This window comes from Trematomus bernacchii, unplaced genomic scaffold, assembly GCF_902827165.1.
Source record: "Trematomus bernacchii unplaced genomic scaffold, fTreBer1.1, whole genome shotgun sequence".
Lineage (NCBI taxonomy): Eukaryota > Metazoa > Chordata > Actinopteri > Perciformes > Nototheniidae > Trematomus > Trematomus bernacchii.
In genome coordinates, this window is record NW_022987869.1 from 7281901 (window position 1) to 7304621 (window position 22721).

Here is a 22721-nt window from a genome sequence, read left to right on the forward strand (position 1 = left end):
ACTGGGCTCATAGGGAGGGGGGGGCAGGAGCTCCAACAAGCCGTTTAGGACAGAGAGTAAATACACATACTATACAGAGATGCTGTATGAGAAACCAATGAGAGTTTGGAAAATTGCCCAATATAAATATATTCTAGTATACCTCAACAATGGAATTATGATCAGTAGAAATGGCCATGACATGGGACCTTTAATGTTGACTTGACAAGTAAAAATGGTCTGGCCATCAGTCTTGTTATGTGTCCTGATTGGAGGATTTTCAAATGTTGTCCAACAAGGAGATAAAACTAGGATGGAGGGATCTAAGCGACCGACAGAGGGCGAAAGACCACGAGGAGGTAACAGCAGCTCCCGTCTCACCAAAGATCATCTATACCGAGGGACCTCTCACTCTCACATTTTTCCTGGTACAGAAATGGTCGTCAAATTGATCAAATGTAACATCTACAAAAAAATTATGGATTACAATGATTATAAAAGAGAGAAAAAGCAGTGAATTTGAACAATATGACTGAAAAATGTCTGTTGTTGCCCATGCTGTTTAATTTAGATAATGATATTACAGTTTATTTCCACACATATGCAAGTATTTGTATGCATTTTTGGAACAAAATACATACGAGCTATATAATTAAGGAGTACAATTCAGCGGCTCTTATTTCGTCTTATTACTTTATTTTGATTTGCTTTCACAGCAGCATGTTAACAAGGCAAAGCAAGAGTTAAAATATGACACAACAACAACAAATATTAATGGTATATCTATATATACATATATGCAGTATACAGTATAGAGTAGCCCAGTGGCGGCCAGCCCATAGGGGCGCTAGGGGCGCCGCGCCGCCCCCCTCTTCCCACATTAAAAAGAAAAAAAATATATATTTAAAAAATATATTTTTTATTTTTATTTTTAATAAACAAGGTAAATATTATATAATTGGTATCAGTAAAATGTATAATCTACAATAAAATCTCGTTTAAAATTGTGTTACGATGTCTAAAGTTACTGATAAGTCACATGTTTCCTGCCTGGCCTTGCCCGTGTATCATTACCATGAATGTATAATAAGTATATAATAAAATAAATCAATGAAAAGGTGGCTTTAGGGTCTGCGCTGCTACATCAGTAGAACTGACCAATCAGGTACCGGTAACAATTTAGTACCTGACACCCATCTCTAGTTACATGTAGCTGTGGGGGAAACTTCTGAAGCAATTGGAGTCAGGACTCAGATACCTCTTTCACACCAACGCAACTCCGGTTCAAGCTCCGTGCTAGAGCTTTTCAAGTTCAAAACCGGTTCTTCGGTTTTAGCTCCGGCTCTTTTCACACCGCCCAGAGTCCGACTGGTGCTGTGTCATTGCGTCATCGTTTGCGTCATGACGTAACCATTTGCGTGCCTGCTTCATAAAGCCAAACCGCGCGGAAACCCCTCACAGCTCACAACGACAACAACAACAATGGCCGATTGTGTTGAAGCGCTACTCGTTTTGGTTTTGCTCTGTCGAAACGAAATGGAAGAAATGGGACGACTTTACTACCAACTTTACAGTCGTTACATGCTACATTCAAAACTACTTTACAATCGTAATCATCAACTTCAACGACGATTCTGATTCCCCCTGCCCCTGCCCCCGCCTCGACGTAAGCGTGACGTATGCGGTGCTTTTGCTCTAGCCGGACAATTTTTTGGTGCTTCAAACTAACCGGATTCCGGAGCTAAGAGGCTGCTCCGCTGCGGTGTGAACAGGAAAACCCGGTGCTTTTCAAGCTCCAGCTCCGAACCGGCCCTGAAACACCGTTGGTGTGAATGAGGTAAGAGAGACACGAGGAGAGCTGGAGCTTTGATGGCAAACACTGACGGTTTATTTGGAGCTTTGACCGGAGAATTCACAAGACATGTCGTGAGCCACAATCTGACCACACGGTAGAGATGCCAAACCAATTCTGCAGATCTCTACCCCCAGACCCGTGTATTTAGCTAGTTCTGAGAGAATAATCAACATTGTGCATAACAAGATAGAACCATAACACCTCTATCAGCTGACGCCAACAGGCAGGAACAGGGAGACAAAGCACTGAGAGCACAGCAGCCAAGGTTTGTAAGAGTCGGAGAGGACCTGATAATTTATTCCGGCAAATTACTCAGACCTACTAATTGACCTAACCGAAGTTATTGAGTCTATGTAAGTTTACTGCTTGGCTCAGATCCACCAACGTCAGCAAGATCTCACCTCTATTAACTCCCCGAAGAACCATGTTCAATTAACTGCTGTTTCAATTCAGACGACCCCTAAATCTGTTTAAGCGATCCCGAAGGATTTTGATATCAGTAAATGAGATGTGGCCCTACCTAAGTGTGAGTGTGGCAGTGTGCAATCGTACCTTTCAAGCAGGAGAGGAGAGCTCAGATGTCTTTTAAGTTGTCCCAATCCAAAAGGTGGGATCAGTTTATTTGAAGAAAAATAGGTCCAAACTAATACAGGGTTTTTACCTTCTCTCGTTACAACATTATAATCATACTAAACCTATCATGCTGTGATCATGTTCTAATATGAAAACTTTAATTCACAGTTTTATATTTATTACCATAATTTGTAACTTCAACTGCCCAATTCAGTTGTGACCTTTAAAATCTCCCGATATAATTTAGAGGCATTTCCTCATAAAAGACCGGTGATAATAAAAAGCACATTCAAACTTTCATTCAACAAATCAGTTATTTTTCTCATTTCCACATTCGTATACTTCAACTAGTCCCGCATGAATTCAGAGGACCTTCCTCATAGGTGGCAGGGTACTAACTTTCAACAAACATCAATTCATTCCACATCCTTTCACAAAGAAATTCACTCAGCATTCAACAAAGAAATTCGAGAGATATTTACCAAGTTTGAGAGTACCTTACCGAGAGCAAAAACCCAGCTCTCAGGGAGAGAGCGTTACAGAAAGAGAGCATACCAGGGGATCCCCCCCCCCTCTCTCTCCCTCTCTCCAAAAAGAAAAGTCCTCCCCATCTGCCAGTGTCTTTATGCTCGAAAACAGGATAGAAAAACCTAAAGACACCTCCTCCATACCCATATTTGTGGAAACTGGGCATGGCCTCTGATGTAAAGAACTGGACATGACCAGACATATTCTATGGCTCTGGCATAAGACACACCTTCCCATGTTTGTGTAAAAAGGACATGACCCCTACTCTACAGGACTTGCAAAATATTATTCTCGGCTATGACATAACCACTTTTTTGGGGCCTCAATGTATTTCTCCTTAAGTCAGGAGCCCCCCTCCCTGTGTACTGCTGTGAGGGGAGAGAGAAGAAACTGCCTCTTTCTTATCAGTGACACCCATAAACCATTATAGGCCTTACACACTCAATTTAACAAACCACTTTGTTTATACTGTAAATATAGAAAATCATAACATATGAAACATTTTCATTGTGGGTTATACAAGAATATAATTGATTATATTTGATTATAACTAACTTTCGTTTTAATTATTCAACCTGATATGGAGATCTCAACAGGTTACAGGTGCGTGTGCTCAGTCAGGACAGTATGAACTGATAAACTGGGTCAAAGTTATGGGCCTTGGAAAATATTTCCCCAAAAGTTCCTCCCTTTTTATCAATTTTGATAAACACAACCTACCCCCAATGTGTTTTTATTACATGTACAGCACTTTGGCTCGACCAAAAATCGCTTTTAAATGTGCTATATAAATAAAACCTGATTTGATTTGATTTGATTTACCCCAATAATACATTTGTTCAAATCACTAATAAATGAGAATCTTCGGAATTGAGTGTAGGCTTACACAATATCAATCACATTAATAACAACACAATAAGATTGAAACATTCAATCACAATGATTGAGACAGCAAATCCTAATAGAAAAATCATCTCTCGTCAGTGTTTGGAGCATCTTTTGTTAAAAGCATAATAATGAACACACATGAAAATCACAGACACATAATAACACAAACATTTTAAACTAATATATTTTAACATTTAATCATTAGTTAATCTTACTTATCAAACTATAAAATCAAAAGCTTAAAGATTTACTTTAAGACAATCACTAGTCAAAGCATTTAAAATAAGGTATACAATTCACACGGGTGAGCTAATCAATCTGTAATCTGCAAAATTGCAGTGTCTTCAATTTAGGATTATATTTACGTTAGCTTCATTAAATATTAAATCAAAAGACTATGGCATGATAACATAATTACATTACTTAAACTATCAATCATTATGTCATTTCAAAATTTGAAAGGGAAAAGTTAAACAATTCTCAAAATGGCTCAGTCAGTTTAAACTGATAAACTGGGTCAAAGTTATGGGCGTTGGAAAATATTTCCCTAACAGCAGCAACATGCAATACTAGCAGGGGCTGTCACACACTCCACGAGGTTTTGCTTGTCGAGCTCTTCGTAAAGATGGGGGTCCAGCTCTCGGAGAGCTTTGATCAGAACCCTGCTGGGTTTAACTCCTTTTTTTCGCACCACGTCCACCACCTCTCTTGCTCCGTCATTTCGGGGTTTGCTTCCGGCTGACTCCATTTCAGATTCACTGATCACTTTAGACTCAAGGAGTTTATCCAGAAGGTCCTTCAGGGTAGATAGAGACACTCTTGTAATAAACTCTTTCCGAACTGAGAGCAGCCACTCGTCTGCTGGGACTCTGTCCTCTGCAGGGACTCTGCTCTCTGCTGGGACTAGCAAAGGGACTCTGTCCTCTGCAGGGAATCTGCTCTCTGCTGGGACTCTGCTCTCTGCTGGGACTCTGCTCTCTGCTGGGACTATGCTCTCTGCTGGGACTCTGTCCTCTGCAGGGAATCTGCTCTCTGCTGGGACTCTGCTCTCTGCTGGGACTCTGTCCTCTGCAGGGACTCTGCTCTCTGCTGGGACTAGCAAAGGGACTCTGTCCTCTGCAGGGAATCTGCTCTCTGCTGGGACTCTGCTCTCTGCTGGGACTCTGCTCTCTGCTGGGACTCTGTCCTCTGCAGGGACTCTGCTCTCTGCTGGGACTAGCAAAGGGACTCTGTCCTCTGCAGGGAATCTGCTCTCTGCTGGGACTCTGCTCTCTGCTGGGACTCTGCTCTCTGCTGGGACTCTGCTCTCTGCTGGGACTCTGTCCTCTGCAGGGACTCTGCTCTCTGCTGGGACTCTGCTCTCTGCTGGGACTCTGCTCTCTGCAGGGACTCTGTCCTCTGCTGGGACGAGCAAAGGGACTCTGCTCTCTGCTGGGACATTTCTCTGGGATAATTTCTGTCTTGGACCTGGAAGATAAACAGGGAAAATACTTTTGTTAACCAACAATCACATAAAAAAAAAATTAAAGTAACTAGACATTCCCAGTTAAAAAATAATAATAATTAAACTTGAACAAAGAGAAACATTAACAGCCAAAATGATTGAATAGAGCTGTAACAAGATGGAATTCAAATATGTTGTTGTTGTACTATAAAGACCTTTTAAGATCAGATGTAATGTACAATATCTTGATGAATGGACGATATGGTTTCAGTACTCACAGGTCTTCTGGATCTTGGCTCTGATCGTCTCACCATTGATCCTGTATGGATGAACACAATCCAACAGTTTTAGATCCAGTTTAAAATAAGTGTTTGTTCTTTGAGTCAGCTTCAGAGTCCTGACTGATCTCATGCTTTACATCCCATCATATCTTCTCTGCAAACACTACGACTGACTGCCACAGCTCTCAGCTGCATTACAGGAAGTAACCAGTCATTAGAAACTAGAAACTAAAAACATCAATATGTGTCCCCGGTGTGTCAGGAGACTCACGCAGTGTCAGAAAACAAAACCCTCTCTCATTTCCTCCGTACCCAAATCTCTAAAAACGGGGCTACAACGGAGCTGATCCAGATTTGCGTCCGATATGACGTAATATCTGAAATGTGGGCGGGCTTTACGCCCACGGCCCTATCACAAACGTTGCTATCAGAAACAATGCCCGACTGTTTTGGACGTAATATGGTCTTTGTTTACATTAGCAAGCATCGCTAACACTCAGAGCTAACCTGTACTGGAGAGAGTATGTGTAAAGAAGCAGGAAATAAAAAAGGAACTCACCTTGTGGTAAACCCGCAAGAGAAGAAGCATTTGAGCTCCATACTGTTTCAGAAATAATCCTTGATGTGGTTTGGAACATGATGGCATTTAATCACGGGAGCATTTAGCTTGGAATCTGCCATGTAATTCTGAGCAGGCATTAGCTCAACCTTCTCTTTTGTTTAAGCTTAGGACCTGCAGTTCTCTAACAGGGCTGAAACAGAGGGATATGAGGCATGTCTAAAATGCATGATCTGTTTGGTATTTTAAGCAAAACACATCATAGACATGTTTTTAATATATTTTTATATATCTGAGACCCACAATATATGCCTAAAAATAGCATAATAGGAGATTTTTAATGTATCTTTGCATCTTCAGCAATTACAATATATTGTTGGTGTAAGAATAAAAAAAGAGAGAAAGATCTGTTGTGATTCTCCCGTGTGAGAAACATCTCCCTCCAGAGATGGAGTACTCGAGTCCCGAAAATCAGCACTTGTGAATTCTCGCGCACGATGACTGACTCGTGAATTTTTCGCCCACTCAGACTCGACTTGTACATTGACGCTCTGACTTGGACTCGGATTCGAGGAAGTTTTTGTCTGGAGTCAGATGCACTCTGTCATGGCGTGTGCACCTGGAGGTGAGTTCAGGTACTGGGCGCGCCCCCGTTGTTCCAGTCTAAAGATGTCCAGGGACACACCCCGCATCATGCTCTATGCCAGGCATCCTCAAAGTCCGGACTCCAGTCCGGATCCGGACCGAACCACAACTGTCTCTGGACTCTGAGCAAATTATACTTTTCATATTATCTGTATTATCTGTGTTATCTGTGTTATCTGTGAGACATCGCCACGAGTCAAAATTCTCCGCTATGTCCGCTGCATACAGCGCTCTGCATACAGCGCTCTGCATACAGCGCTCTGCATGTACGACTGTTCCGCTGTCTGTGTGTGTCTGTCAACGCATTGGTCCAATCACATTCAGCATCCCGTCAGCGTTTTTTTCCCCCACCAACAGTCTGCGAATCAGAGGCACAGTAGGGCGGGTCTTCGCGGAATGCGGGTGGGAAAAATGCGTGTGTCGTCTCTTTCAACCTGTCTGAGTCAGAGCGAGAGTTTAAAAAAAAAAAAGTCAGAGCGAGAGTTAACAGCTCATCTAATTGCATCTGTACTGTAGCTAGTAGCCTAGTTTCACCTACCGGGGTGGCATAGGGTGGCAACTGCCACCCTAAAAATAGGCCTTGCCACCCCAGCTGCCACCCCAGTTGGCAGCTTTGTTTTGAAAGAAAAGTTGTGGCTCATCTGACATTTATGAGAGAAAGTCTCTAATGTCCGAGTGCAAGTGAATGCAGCACAAGACGCGAGCCTTGTAACCCCTCCCCCGGGCCTGGCGCGAGCGTGGAAATATGATTGGCGGCGATTTCATTTGAACGGGACGGCGCAAAACGAGAAGCATTCGGACCCAAGTACTGAAGGAATGAGGTATTTGCGGTCTACAATGACAGAGAAGAGACTGTCAGTTTGGCTGTGCTCAGCATTGAATCAAAACGCACTAAAGCTTTGGATGTTAATACGTTTGTGAGGCGTTTTGCTGAACAAGATGGTAATCGCCGCATTCAGCTGTTATAGGCATGTCAACTTGATGCTCTGCTCACGGATGACTCGATGAGCATACAAAACTGTTAAGATGATGACCTTACGTGTGTAAATATATTTTTTTCTTTGTGTTTCTTTGTGCCTCCAAAAAACTGTTTTAAGTCCTGAGAAAGTCAAATAACAGTGTGTAAAACTACACTGCCCAGCCAAAAAAAAGTAACCACTTTGATTGAACTAGGCCAGCAGGTAAGGGATAATTACTGAAGTATAAAAGAATGCATGACTGAAGTGATGGAGACCATGTTTGAAGGCAAACAAAAAGAGGAAATAATAGGTCAAATCAAGCAAATCCCCCTCTCAGATTCCACAGCAACCAGAAGAACATAAATACTGGCTGGTGATTTGATTAATCAGCTTTGTGATGGAATAAAAAATGCACAGTGCATTTCCTTAGCTGTGGATGAGTCCACTGACACCACTAACAATGCTCAATTGCTGGTGTTTGTGAGTTTTTATGATGAGGCAAAGGGGGAGTTTGTTGAAGATGTGTTGGGCCTGACGAACCTCAGCGGACACACAAGGGGGCAAGACATTTATAAAGCAATAATGGGAATGCTGAATGAAAGAGGGTGCAGCTGCCTTTATTCATAACTGTGCAGCTCACACTGCGACTCTGAGGGATCAAGCACAGACACAATAACAATGAAAACTGCTGCATACAGATTATTTTTGTTTTTGCAACCTCGTGTTAAGAATCTTGTTGCAATTGTTTAAAAGTTTGAATGACCGTAATAAACGGACCTTTGTCTTATTGAAACATTTTTTTTGGACCTTTAAGATTTGTATTTGAGTACCCCTGCTCTATGCTTTCACACATTCTGCTTCCACATTGGGAAAGAGCAGCGCAAAATGCTTGTTATGTGGAAAAAATATCGAGTTGAGACATATAGGGTGTTTCTCAGTACGCTTGCTTGGTAGCACATGTCTGCCGAGCATCTTGCTTCAGAAGCGAGTCAAGAATACTTCCTGCCATTCGGAAAACAAAGAGTGGAACACGCTAGCAAGTGTGCAGGTGTGCGTCATATGAGAGGCCCCGCCTTACATCTTCCGCCACAGATTTGGGGAAATTGGTCCGTGCGCAAAGCATTGTGGGGATTTTAAGACCGCGGAGTCTACTCATGTGCAGCCTCGATATTTCTCCAAACGGAGTACGCCGGGCTCGGTAGATTTCCAAGTATGCTGGAGATTGGAACAGTACTTCGGCGGCACTCGATGACGTAGTATGCTTGAAATAGTGGCTCTGAAGCAGCTTTACTCGCGATTGAGAAACACCCATAGGCTGTCTTGAACACTATCATCAGAGTAATGTGATCAAATCAATAAATAAAGATTCAGACGATAACACGAAGCATGCAAAATGAGACATTCTGCATGCTAAGTAGCCATGTGCTTTCTGGGGCTTAATCTTTATTGATATAATTTATACATTCACTTGTTGGCTGTTGGACTTGTGACTCGGACTTGGACTCAGACTCGAAAAGTAGTGAATTGGTGACTTGACTACAACACTGCCTCCCTGTGTTTAATGCAATACTGCTGAACCAACAGAGACTGAGTCGACCCCTTACTGACCTGAGAGTCTCCAGTCTGCAGTCTGGACTCTCCAGAAGATCTCTCAGCAGCTCCACTCCTGAATCCTGCAGATCGTTGTCTCTCAGGTCCAGATCTCTCAGATGGATGTTGGACTTCAGAGCTGAGACCAGAGCAGAACAGCTGATCTCTGACAACCAACAGCGCCTCAGACTGAATAAAGAAAACATGATGTAACTTTAGAAAACAATGTTCCTGTTTGAAATAATTCAAGGTTTAATAATCTGATCAGAGCTGAACAATGTTTTAACGTCAGCAAACTTTGATCAGATCTTTAACAACTCCTTCATCTCCCTCACAGCGTCAGAGCATCTTCACTGACTCATGGAGCACAGAGTGAGTCTGTGGAAGCTCAAACACTCTCTTTGATATTCTGCTGAATATTCAGCCATTAGCAAGAGAGGGAAGAACATGATACCAATGTATTCTTTCTCAGGCAAATTCAGAAAGTGATAAATACAAACAGATCTGTATGAACTGCAGTCAGCAAACTGACCTGAGAGCCTCCAGTCTGCAGTTTGGACTCTTTAGTCCAGAACTCAGCAGCTCCACATCTGAATCCTGCAGCCTGTTGTTACTCAGGTCCAGATCTCTCAGATGGGAGGGGTCAGACTTCAGAGCTGAGGCCACGACTTCACATTCAGTCTCTGAGAGTCCACAGTGAGAAAGTCTATAATAACACATACATTACAACAGGTGTTAGTATAAAAACAGAGGAAACATTTTATTAAAATACTGAATTTGATGGAACAACTTTTAACATATCATGTCAGTTTAATTTAATAATAGATCTTATTTTAAACTCTTAAAGGTGGGGTATGCAATTTATTTCAGAAACACTTTTTGTTATATTCCATGGAATGCTCTTAACATCCCGATAGCAATGAATATATTAAATGTTTTAATTAAGTGTTCTGTGGAAGCTGTAGTACTGTAAAAAGCACGCCAATCATTTTAGCCGGCCCGGCTAAAATAACTGGATGGCCTACCTGCCTGTCAGCCTTCCATCTGTGCACAAGCTTATCTCGTGCCCTCATTGGTCATGTGCGCGTTTGTGTGTGTTGGAGGAGGGGCTCTGTGAGGAAGTGGCAGATTTTTTCCGGTTGTGTATTTTCAAATTCTAGCGCACTCGAGCTGGTTTCTCCAAAATTACCTACCCCACCTTTAAGCATTGTGGTAAAAACAGATCTGATTTAATGTTGAAGAAAATGCAATGATATATTAATAACTTAACTGCATTCACTGATAATTGTAAATACTGCTGTATGTTGTGATCACATGCTGCTGTGATAAAACCTCTAAAGTCCTTCATTAGTTTGACATGTCGCCTCCATCACTCAAAGGAATATGAACAGGAGAAAAAACCTTAAAATGTCACATTATTATAAATAAATAGAATAATTGAATTACGCTCTCAAAGTATTAAAACATTAAATATTTGATAGTGTTTATTTGAAAAACGTAACTTCTGGTCCACATTAGTTTATAAAGTTAATCACATCTGGACTTACTTGGCCTTCCTGCAGTTCCTCACAGCTGGAATCAGTCTCTGTCGTCCCTCATCTGATGTGTTGTACTGATCCAGGTCCAACTCATCCAGAACCTCCTCTGACATCTGCAGCATGTAGGCCAGAGCAGAGCAGTGGATCACAGAGAGTTGCTTCTCTGATCTGTTCTCTGACTTCAGGAACTCTGTGATCTCCTGATGTACTGAGTAGTCCTTCATCTCTGTCAGACAGTGGAAGATGTTGATGCTCCTGTCAGGAGAGATGTTATCACTTCTCATCTCCTTCAGGTTGCTGATGGCTCTCTGGATAATTCCTGGACTGTTGTCTGTGCGACCCAGCTGGCCTCCTAACAGTCTCTGGTTGGACTCCAGAGAGAGGCCGTGGAGAAAGCGGACAAACAGGTCCAGATGGCCATTTCTACATCTGAGGGATTTCTCCATGGCGCTCTTTAGGAAGACATCCAGGGATGGGTAATCCTGATCTCTGTTATACCTGTTGCTATAGTCTCCCTGCAGGAAGTCCTTCAGTACCGCTGTGTCTCTGTTGGTGTAACAGTGCAACATGTAGACTGCAGCCAGAAACTCCTGAATGCTCAGATGAACAAAGCAGTAGACTGTTTTCTCAAAGTTCACACTCTCTCTTTTAAATATGTCTAGACAAACTCCTGTGTGCACCAAGGCCTCAGTTACACCAAGACCACAGCGCTGCAGGTCTTCTTGGTAGAACATGATGTGTCCGTTCTCCAGAGGTTCAAACGCCAGCCTCCCCAGCTTCAGAAGAAGCTCCCTGTCAGCCTTCGTCAGCTGCTGTGGACTCGTCTCATGTCCCTCTTCATACTTCTGCTTCTTCCTCTTGGTCAGGACCAGCAGGAAGTGTGAGTACATGTCAGTGAGGGTCTGTGGCAGCTCTCCTCTCTGGTCTGTAGTCAACATGTGGTCCAGAACTGTAGCAGTGATCCAGCAGAAGACTGGGATCAGACACATGATGTGGAGGCTCCTGGAGCTCTTGATGTGAGAGATGATTCTGCTGGACAGGTCTTCATCACTCCATCTCCTCCTGAAGTACTCCTCCTTCTGGGCGTCAGTGAAGCCTCGTACTTCTGTTACCCTGTCCACACACTCAGGAGGGATCTGATTGGCTGCTGCAGGTCTGGAAGTTATCCAGACGAGAGCCGAGGGAAGCAGCTTCCCCCTGATGAGGTTTGTCAGCAGCACGTTGACTGAGGACTGCTGTGAGACATCAGACACAACCTCATTGTTTCTGAAGTCCAGAGAGAGTCTGCTTTCATCCAGGCCGTCAAAGATGAGCAGCACTTTGCAGACAGCCAGCTGCTCTGCTGTGACCTTCTGTAAGGTTGGATGGAAAACATGGAGCAGCCTGAGAAGACTGTACTGCTCACCTTTGATCAGGTTCAGCTCCCTGAAGGAGAGCGGGATCACCAGACTGACATCTTGGTTTCCCAAACCCTCGGCCCAGTCCAGAGTGAACTTCTGCACTGAGAAGGTTTTTCCAACTCCAGCGACTCCGTTGGTCAGGACCGCTCTGATGAGAGTCTGTTGGTCAGGTAAGGCTTTAAAGATGTCCTGGCACTTGATTGGAGTGTCATGGAGGGTCTCTTTCTTGGAAGCTGTCTCCAGCTGCCTCACCTCATGCTGGGTATTAACCTCTTCACTCTGGCCTTGTGTGATGTAGAGCTCAGTGAAGATCCTGTTGAGGAGGGTTTCACTTTGATCAGTTCCTTCAGTCACACGTTCACATCTCCTCCTCAGACTGAGCCTATGTTCATCAAAAACCTCCTGCAGACCACGTTCTGCTGAAAGAGAAGGAAACATGAGAGAATCAGAAAATGCTTTTGAGAATCTGATGATAACAATAAAACAGATCAATAGAGTCAAGGTTTAAAATGTCATGATTTTTTGTACAACATCTTAATGTCTACATTTCACAACACAACGCTAAACATAAAAATGAAAAATCCTTGACATGAAGACTCCAGAAGGAACCACCAAATACTAGCTGGCAGATATTTTTACAATCTTATGTAAATGTTATATAAGTGCTGGGCTAATGTAGTAATGTCTGAGTAAGACAGAAAGCGTTTTTTAAGGGAAACACTGCTGTCCCACGTGAAATATTTGGGTACACACTTTAAAATCAAAGCCTTGAAGAAGAGATCAGATCATACAGTGTTTCTACAGAAGAGTAGACACCCAGCACCCAGACAGCGGTAAAGATGCTGAACGTGTTCGGCCTCTTACTTTGTACAATGCTGCATCTTTCTCCACACTGAGGACAGGAGGGGTCTCCTGATGGAGGTCTCTGCTCCCAGTATGAGGCGATGCACTGTCTGCAGAACCAGTGTCCACAGCTGGTAGAGACTGGATCCTTCAGGACGTCCTGACACAGAGCACAGCTGGACAGCTGCTCCTCCACAGGAACACCACTCTTCCTCTTCCCTCTGTGGAGATGAACACATCCTTTATAGCACTTTACATTAGTGGAGCTGATTCTCACCAAAGGTACAATAATGTGGCAAATTCTAGTTTGGTATTTAAAAAAAAGTCTGCATCTCTAGATGATATTTCATCATGATAAGGTAGATAGTGGTTAGTTATTCATATACTTATGAAACCACACAGCTTTGGGTCTGGATTCATAACATCAGCTGTATTAATCTGGTACACTTTAGCACTTTGAACCAAATTAACAGGGAATTTTTCTGTGAATTAATTTCAATAAACATATGGAAAGGATGCCGAAATAACAACGTAATGATAGTGATTTGTAAAAACCCTGAGTTAATGCTTTGTGAGGTCTGTCTCCAACACAACAAGCAAAACACTTTAAAATGTTAGTTTTCTGAATGGAGATCTGTTTGATTAAAGCTAGGCTAGGCTAACGTTGTAGCTGTTCCATCAACAATCAAAATAACTCCATCCAGTCATCAGAACAGCAGCTATTATATTGTTAGCACCACAGACAGTCTCTGGTTTATACAGGTACATGAATAACCCTGATTTAATATGAGGTGCTGTAGAGCTCTGGGTGCTGATGTTCCCTCTTCTGATTTATCTCAGCATGTCAGTGACCACAGGAGCAGAATCTCAACACTGACAGGTTTTTGTAACAGAGCGTCACAAACTTCACACTCAAGTTGTAACTTTTCAAGTTGCGTGAATACACGGGGGATATGAATGTTACTTCATGTTACTAGATACAAATGTGTGTCTTTGTATTGACTCTACATGTAATCAGTTACATGCTAATGCTAGAACAACCAGCTCACCAGGTTATTATGTAAGGCATAATGTGCAGCGAGGTGGTCATTATGGGGAAAAGAACACCCGACAGGCTGATCAGGAGCCCGACGCGAAGCGGAGGGATCTTGATCAGGATGAAGTATAATAATAATTTTAAGATGTTTAATAATAATATTATTAAACATCTTAAAATACGTCTAAAAAAGATGCTGAGGTAGTCAACTTATTTGTTGGAAGATTTATATTGCTTTAAGCAGTGGCGGTTCTAGAATTATTTTACTGGGGGGGCCAGGCTGGGGCCGGTTGTTTCATGAGAGGGGCACCAGGGGAAATGGTTGTAAATTTGTGTGTCATCCGCATAGCTATGGTAACTTATTTTGTTGTTTCTCATTATCTGAGCCAGTGGTAGCATGTAGATGTTAAAGAGAAGAGGCCCCAAGATGGAGCCTTGAGGAACCCCACATGTCATATTTGTCAACTCAGATGTGTATTTACTAGGGCTGTCAGTCGATTAAAATATGTAATCGTGATTAATCACATGATTGTCCATAGTTAATCGTGATTAATCGCACATTTTTTGTCTGTTCTAAAGTTACCTTTCAAGTTTTTAACACTCTTATCAACATATGAGTGGAGAAATATGCTTTATGCAAATGTTTGTTTATTATCATTTGAACAATGGCAAATATTCTCATGAATATTAAACACAACATCCTCTGAACATTACAAATATTCGCCTCAATTCAACCTGGAATCTCTCAGATACAATAATACAATACAAAGTGTGTGTGTGTGTGTGTGTGTGTGTGTGTGTGTGTGTGTGTGTGTGTGTGTGTGTGTGTGTGTGTGTGTGTGTGAGAGACACTGTGATGGATCGTTGGAGCTATGTGCAACTCAAGGCATATGCTCGAACGGGAGCTGCCTGGACGCTGCATCATGTTGCGTGCACTATCCGTGCTGAGTGTGCTGACTTTTCGTACAATGTCTGGCCACCTGCATAAAGTCAAGTGCTCGGCGCAGTTCTCGGCGAAATGTCGCTCCTCTGTTTTCATTGAAACAGCTCCTTATATCCGTTAGCGCAGCTAGCTAGTACCAGATGCTAACAACAACAATACACGTAAGGTGTGCACGTTGTCTCTCTCTCGCGCCACACATACACACGCCCTCCCGGTCCTCCCGATGGCCAGTCCGGGCCTGCCGGGGAGCGTGGAAGTGTGGTCTGCCGCAAGCGGGCGGCAGGAGCGGGGCTGTCAGCATCAGCTTGTAGATGGTATTTTAAACTCGATGTGCTCTGAAACTACGGGGCGGCCGAGGACAAAAAATACACATGCGTTAATCTCGTTGAAATAATTAGTGGCGTCAATTTTTAATTTGTAATTAACGCATTAACTTGACAGCCCTAGTTATTTACCTATAGAAACAAAGTTGTTTCTGTCCTTTAAAGTGGACCTATCATGCTATATTTAAATGATATATTGTAGGGCCATACCTATATAAGGTATATTTATACGTTTCTGTTTTCAAAATACCAAACAGATCATGCATTTTAGCCATGCCTCATTTCGCTCTATGTGCTGTTTGCTGTCTACGGGTCTGATTCTGCTGACCACGCCCCCCTGCAGGAGAGGGGAGACGTGCTCTGATCAGCTGCTGGGCTGTCAGAAGAGGGGGAGAAAAAGAGATCTCCGTCCTTCGTGTTTTATTATATAGAGTCGTTATTCATTTGTTTTAAAGCTCAATAAATAACAAAGAAGACCTTTGACCGGCACTTTTCTAATTTTGTCTGGAAGATTTGAACTTTAACGGACATCTTGACCGGCGAAACAAACTGAAACTGAAACTCTGCCGCACGGTCCCCTCGTTCCTTGGAAGAGGCGGAGAGGTGGGTGTTTGTCATCTGCTGGTGGACTAACCGGAGAGAATTACAGTGCTTGCCTCGACAGGGAGGGATTGCATTGCAGCGGGAGCAAACGCTTGCCTCGGGGAGGGAGAAAAAAAGCCACAGCGGAGAATAAACAGAAGGGTAACCATGGTAACCATGCGCAGGAAGTCTTCTTCGCTGCTTTTGTGGCAGACTACAGCGCCACTTACAGGCCTGGCATATGTACTACAGCGTCTCCAGTGCTTTCGAGCGGCAATGGCCAACCCCACATTCCCCTGATAGGTGGAGAGTTGGCCCAATAGCCGTAGCGCCACTTTCCTGACGTCAGTAACGTGTTCAAATCTGGATCCGTTGCAGCCCCTTTTTTAGAGATTTGGGTATGGAGGAAAATAGAGAGGGTTGTGTTTTCTGACACTTGGTGAGTTCCCTGGAACACCGGGGACACATATTCATGTATAAAAGACGTACAAAAGTGCATTTTGCATGATAGGTCCCCTTTAAATTACATGTCACTTGTTAGACACTTTTATCCAAAGCGACTTACATACTCAATACTGTGGGCAATCCCCACAGGAGCAATTTGGGGTGAAGTGTCTCAGGGACACAACGACATGCTGACTGCAGTGGGGTTTGAACCTGTGACCCCCTGATCCGAACACAAACGCACAACCCACTGCACCACACGCCTCCCAATAGATGTTTCCTTCTGCACTTTCTTTCTTGCGACAACAGGGCATGTTTGGTTTTTGAGGGAAATTGTTTTTTTTAAGCTGTTGTTGGCCTGTGGAAAAATGTAATCATAAGAAATGACTCTGGAAAAGCTGCAGATAGAGCCATAAGAAATGAATGCAACTGATTATTTAATGTTTAATGTTGTTTTTATAGGCAATGATTTAAGCTTTGTTAGTTCCAGGTTTAATATGTGCAATAAATTCATTTCAATAAGTTTTGCAATAAACATTGAACCAGTCCGGCCCTCGACTAGTACCCATTTTTTATTTTGGCCCACTGTGTATTTGAGTTTGACACCCCTACCTTATTAAAGGCTTATTGAGGTATTCAGAAAGCGACCTGAATAGTTTTATAAATACAATTTAAATGCGAAGGCAAGATTTTTATTTTTTATTTAAAGGGGACCTATCATGCAAAATGCACTTTTGTACGTCTTTTATACATGAATATGTGTCCCCGGTGTTCCAGGGAACTCACCAAGTGTCAGAAAACACAACCCTCTCTATTTTCCTCCATACCCAAATCTCTAAAAAAGGGGCTGCAACGGATCTGATAAAAACTGATCCAGATTTGAACACTGTCCTGACGTCAGGACTGTGGCGCTACGGCTATTGGGCCAACTCCACCAATCAGGAGGAGACAGCCACGGCCATTGCCGTTCGAAAGCGCTGGAGACGCTGTAGTACATATGCCAGGCCTGTAGATGGTGCTGTTCTCACTGAATCAGAGCTAGAAATTGTCAAATTGAGCAAAATGAGGCATGGCTAAAATGCATGATCTGTTTGGTATTTTGAAAAAAAAAAAGTATAAATATGCCTTATATAGGTATGGTCCTACACTATATTATTCAAATATAGCATGATAGGTCCACTTTAAATCTGTTATTTTTCTATTGTAGAAACTAGGGTTGCATATCGTTACTTTTTTACGATACCGATACCGATACCAATGAACGATACCGATACTCAACCGATACATATCGTGATACTTTCATGTTGCATAAGGGAACAATTGAATCATCCCGCAATTACTCCCATGAAGCGCTTTATGATGTAGTTAACATGTCAAATGAATATTAAATTCAATTGTGAGACTTGGACCTTTTAGTACTGAACAAACAATGAAAAACACGTTATCTATGAAGAAAACTGATTCTGCAATATCATTTATATCAACCATCAGGCGTGAATAGCACATCTTGTCAATGGAAAAAGAGAATGGCACCAGTATAATCAATATTCAACCTGAGATTCGACTGACCAGAGAACACATAAAGGATCATGAGATCTCGGCATTGCACATAAAAAAAATAGCATCATTAAAATCAACATTTGCCTGATGAAAGAAAACTAATCCCATCACAGTTCAGTTTTGTGCATTCATCTTCAAGAAGATGAGCATATCTGCTCTCTGGATCCAAACGGGCCCTTTCACAGCGTAGGATATCACCTGCTGAACTGAACACTCTCTCGCTTGGCACGCTGCTTCCCTGAACACAAAGGTACTTGGTTGCCATACGAGACAGCATTGGTTGGAGGTTGGATGTATTGCCACCTTTCCCAGAAATAAACTTCTTGCAGTGGTTACAGACCCCACCATTCAGACTGGCAGTGGTTACAGACCCCACCATTCAGACTGGCAGTGGTTACAGACCCCACCATTCAGACTTGCAGTCATATGCCACACTTTAGATTTTCTAAAATGCAGGGTTCTTACACCTTTTCCAAAGTCAAATTCAAGCACTTTTCAAGCATTTTCAAGGTGCATTTTCAAGCTTTTCAAGCATCTTACAGCTGTTGTAAATTACATATTTATATACACATACTTATACTCAAATGATTATTTCCCTACCTCACATTAAATCAGATGTTCTTTATGCTATAAACAACCAAATGTGTGTTTCATAATAGCATTCTACATGAGGATGAAAAATTTAAAATGTTAGAAAAGAAAACTAAGTTTAATATTTCAAAATGAGTGACCCATCTGTACGTAGACTGGGCATCCCATATAACCTGGCTGAGCCAATATAAAACAATCAGCCAAATAACTTTTCAATACATTATTGATTACTATTTTTGAGGTACTTTTAGGTTGGCAGTAAACATAAGTCAGAGGTAAATGGTGTACTTTTCCTCCACTACATGTATTTAATCCCTTTAGTTACTTTACAGATGTGGATGAATGATGTGAAATCTAATCAAGTGTTAAATCAGACTTTAGTTCCACCTGGAGTAAATTCACAAGCAACCCTGCAGTATACAAAGTCATTCAAACTAGCTGCACCTTTACCAGCTTTGAGAACAATTTAATGATCAATCATTATAAAACATATCATATATATTATTCTGAAATGGACCAATCTGCACAATGACTACTTTTACTGTCGCTACTTTAACTATATTTTCACGAAATAAATGTAATCTATTGATTCGTGTTCACCAACACGATTTTCCCCTTTTTTTCGTGTCACACAGAACGATTTTAAAAGCAATATATTTCTATTGGTCGTGCCTGCGTCTTTTTGTCCGGTCGGGTCTTGGAAGACCAGAAGCTGTGTGGTTCATAAAAACACGATTATTGTTTTTATTTTAAATCGTATAATGTCGGGCTTTTTTTGCCATCTGTGAGGAAAATAAATGGGGCTCAGAGCCTCAGAATACTGAAATATGTAGGCCTATATATTTTTTTCCTTCTAATAGTTATTATTTGTGACCCACTCTATCGAAATCAGTCAAAAGTCGCAACGGCTCATTTAAAAAATAAACATGGATTTGTGTAAAAAAAACAGTTTTTCAGGGTTTGGGTGTTTTGTTTGATTTTAAATAAACAAAGTCTTGGCTTTCAGAATATGAAACTGTTATTGCCAAAATCTCATGATAAATACATTTTTGAAGCTTGTAAAGGGAAGAAGAGGCAACTCTCAATTCGCACCCTGCTCTTCCGCAGCGCCGCTCCCCCTCCCTCGGCTGAAATTATGAAGTAAAGGCGTATAGTAATCATAGATAACACGACAGGGTCCGGGACAGTTTGTTTTCATCTGTTTTCAAATGAACAAAGTATTGGCTTTCAGAATATTAAACTTGTTTCTGCAAATTCAGATGATAAATACAACTTTGAAGCTTGTAACGGCATAATTACAAGCGGAGGACGGAGTAATCTAACGTCACAGCAGGCATAACAACAGCCGGTGTTTCTTGTGAGTGTTTCCCCGGTACACAAACACAATACACACAAACACACTCGCGAGCTTCCCCCAGACCAGTAATACAAACGAAAATGTGTCTTTGGGTCAATGTGACTGATTTCGATAGAGCAAGTCACATTTGGTTTAGGCACGAAACATACTACCAGTAGAAATACATTGCTTTTAAAATCGTTCTGTGTCGAATCAATAGATTATATTTCGTGACTATAACACGAAATGCCGTGAGACTGGGTTGAATTACAACAGTGAGTGCTTCATCCTCTGAACACCACAGGATGGCGACTGTAACGCAAATAACATAGGTACGCTCCACTGAAATGATAGTCCCCAGCAATTATTATTATCTCTCATCGAGTTCGCTATTCAGCTTGCTAACGTTAGCTTAAACAAACGTAACATGCAACGTTAGCCTAATCTAAAATGCTCTACTACGACGTACCTTTCATGTGGCTCGTCAGCGCAGACTCTCGCATCGTTATTTTTTGCAAACTTTGCAGGAGGCTACTCGTGGGATTGACCCTCGTCTTAGCCATGGCTTGTATTTGTCTTCTGCTAGCCAGCGCTCGTTGTAACTGCAACCTCCTGGCATACTGTCATCTATCGCGGGAAGGCCGGAGCGGAGCTGTTTTATGTAAAAGCGAAGCAATTAAGGCGCTCAGACTTCTTTATTTTCTTTTAATCTAAAAAGCGAAGTAAAGCATTTACAATTTCAAGCACTTTATCCCAAATTCAAGCACCATTCCAAAAATTCAAGCACTTTTCAAACCTTGAAAACACCTCGTACAATTTCAAGCATTTTCAAGGATTTCCAGCACCCGTACGCACCCTGAAAATGCGAGTTTAAGTATATTACGCCTCACTTTTATAAAAAAATTAATTGAAAAAATAAATAAAATAAAAGTATCGAAAACCGGATCTGATTTCGGTACGGTATACCGTAGCCGCCAGTAACCGGTATTTCGGTAATACCGGGAACCAGTATGCACCCCTAGTAGAAACTGATCTGAATACTTCTTTGCATTTAATATGTTTGTATACACGTCTTTATTTTCTCAAGGGAATTGAAGGTCCTGATTGATCCCAACCTAAATCATAACTCTGTAATGACTCAGTCCTGTTAACACAACATGTTTGATGTGTTTTCAGGTCCTGTTTGCACCATGAGTGAATCTGAGGATGAAGAGGGGGGGGGTCCTGCCCTCCAGCAGCACTCTGTCTGAAGGACATGAGAGGTGAGAGGAAGATCTTTTTGCAGAATATGTTGTCGGTTTCTCTTCCCGCCACATGATTACAATAATCAAGATCACTTTACTTGAATGGTTTTTTTCTTGTTTGCTCATGAAATATAAAGTGTGGCCTTGTAGGCCCTTGTGACTTTTTATCTTTATATTTGATAAGATGTTCGGCCAGCAGATAAGCGTACCAAAGTTCGCCATTATTGTCTGTTGGAATTTTTATATTGTTTTTATTGTTTTACCACGTCAATAAAAAATATATTTTGCAGCCTCAACATTATTTTAAAGACAAACACTATGTGTTATGTGCAACTACATCTTTCGACAGCTTTTCTTAAGGATAATTTATTTATATTAAAAACCTATAACTAGTGTAGCATTCTTCTAATCTAAGAAGCACCTAACTAGAGAATGGTTTGGACCAGGATTGTGTGAACGTGTGTCTGCATTCAAGCAAAAACAAAAACAACCGTCATTGTGAATGTGAAAGTGTTTGAAACTGATCTTTTTTCAGTCAATAGGTGCGTTCACACCGGAGTACTTTGGTGTACTTTTCCCACAATAGTTCATCAGAACTACGATATATTTGCGTTCACACCAAAAAGCCCCAGGAACTAAAGTAGCTCAAATTAGTTCGTCAGACCCGCTTTTCAGTCCCTGCTAGAGAGCAGGGACTGTCGTGGGAGAAAGTAGTTTGTACGTCTGATTGGCTGTGCGGAATGCAAACCACGCCCGTTTGACTCTGAATTTTTTTTTGAAGCGGCCATTGTATTTGCTCGCTTCGGCAGAAGCTTCTACTGAATGCAGTTTCCGTCGCTCAGCAAAGTTAGCAGACCTGGCAAAGTCATGTCGGGACGACTACGAAGGTCAAATAAAATACATGCACTGCACTGTTTTAATCTGCACAATACTGGTCTTAGATGTACTTTTATTTGCTCAGTAGATCAAGCTAGCCATGCTAGAACTTGCTAACGTTAGGTCCAAGCTGGCTAACAACAGCCATGCCCGCTATGAACACGTTTTGACTTGTGAATAAGTGTGCAATGTTCTGTAATTTGCTTCACTAACTCATGGCACTAATCGTGTGTTTCAGGCGAGGTGTTTCTCTCAGGATTAGAAACTAGTTTTCCCCTCCGGGATAAAACGATAATATAATGTTAGCAATTAGCATGCTAGCTGGACATAATGCTACCTCTGTGGCTACACTGAATGCATAGAGGTAAACAATAGATTGTAGTTGCTATAATTTCAAGTAATTTGCAACATTCATTCTACATGTTAATGGTAAAAGCTTAAACAGTTGATTACCTGCATGCCACAAAGACTGATGTTCTAATATTTTTGCACATTTAAGTAGAAATGTAATTGAAATTCTATTTACTGCCTAAACATTGTTCCTTGTCATAGTATTATCCTAAATAGTTTGACCTTGTTTCCTCAGAAGGCTTCTCAGACTACATGGAGGATCCCTCAGAGAAACACAGTTTCCACGTTCAGTTCCCCCCCGCTGAGAGTAGGCAGCTCCACACCCTGCGCCCGGTCAGCGGACACCATCAGGA

At 41.9% G+C, this 22721-nt stretch overlaps 1 protein-coding gene across 1 annotated transcript; it reads right to left on the reverse strand.

The window, feature by feature from the left end:
• Positions 1–3487: 3487 nt before the first annotated feature.
• On the reverse strand, positions 3488–13850 carry LOC117469230 (protein NLRC3-like). The gene is made up of 7 exons (XM_034113611.1): positions 13827–13850; positions 13104–13416; positions 10849–12658; positions 9834–10007; positions 9320–9490; positions 5546–5586; positions 3488–5290 (listed from the first exon to the last, which is right to left on the reverse strand). The coding sequence occupies exons 1-7, from the start codon at positions 13848–13850 to the stop codon at positions 4371–4373; spliced, it is 3453 nt and encodes a 1150-aa protein (XP_033969502.1). The 3' UTR covers positions 3488–4370.
• Positions 13851–22721: the final 8871 nt, after the last annotated feature.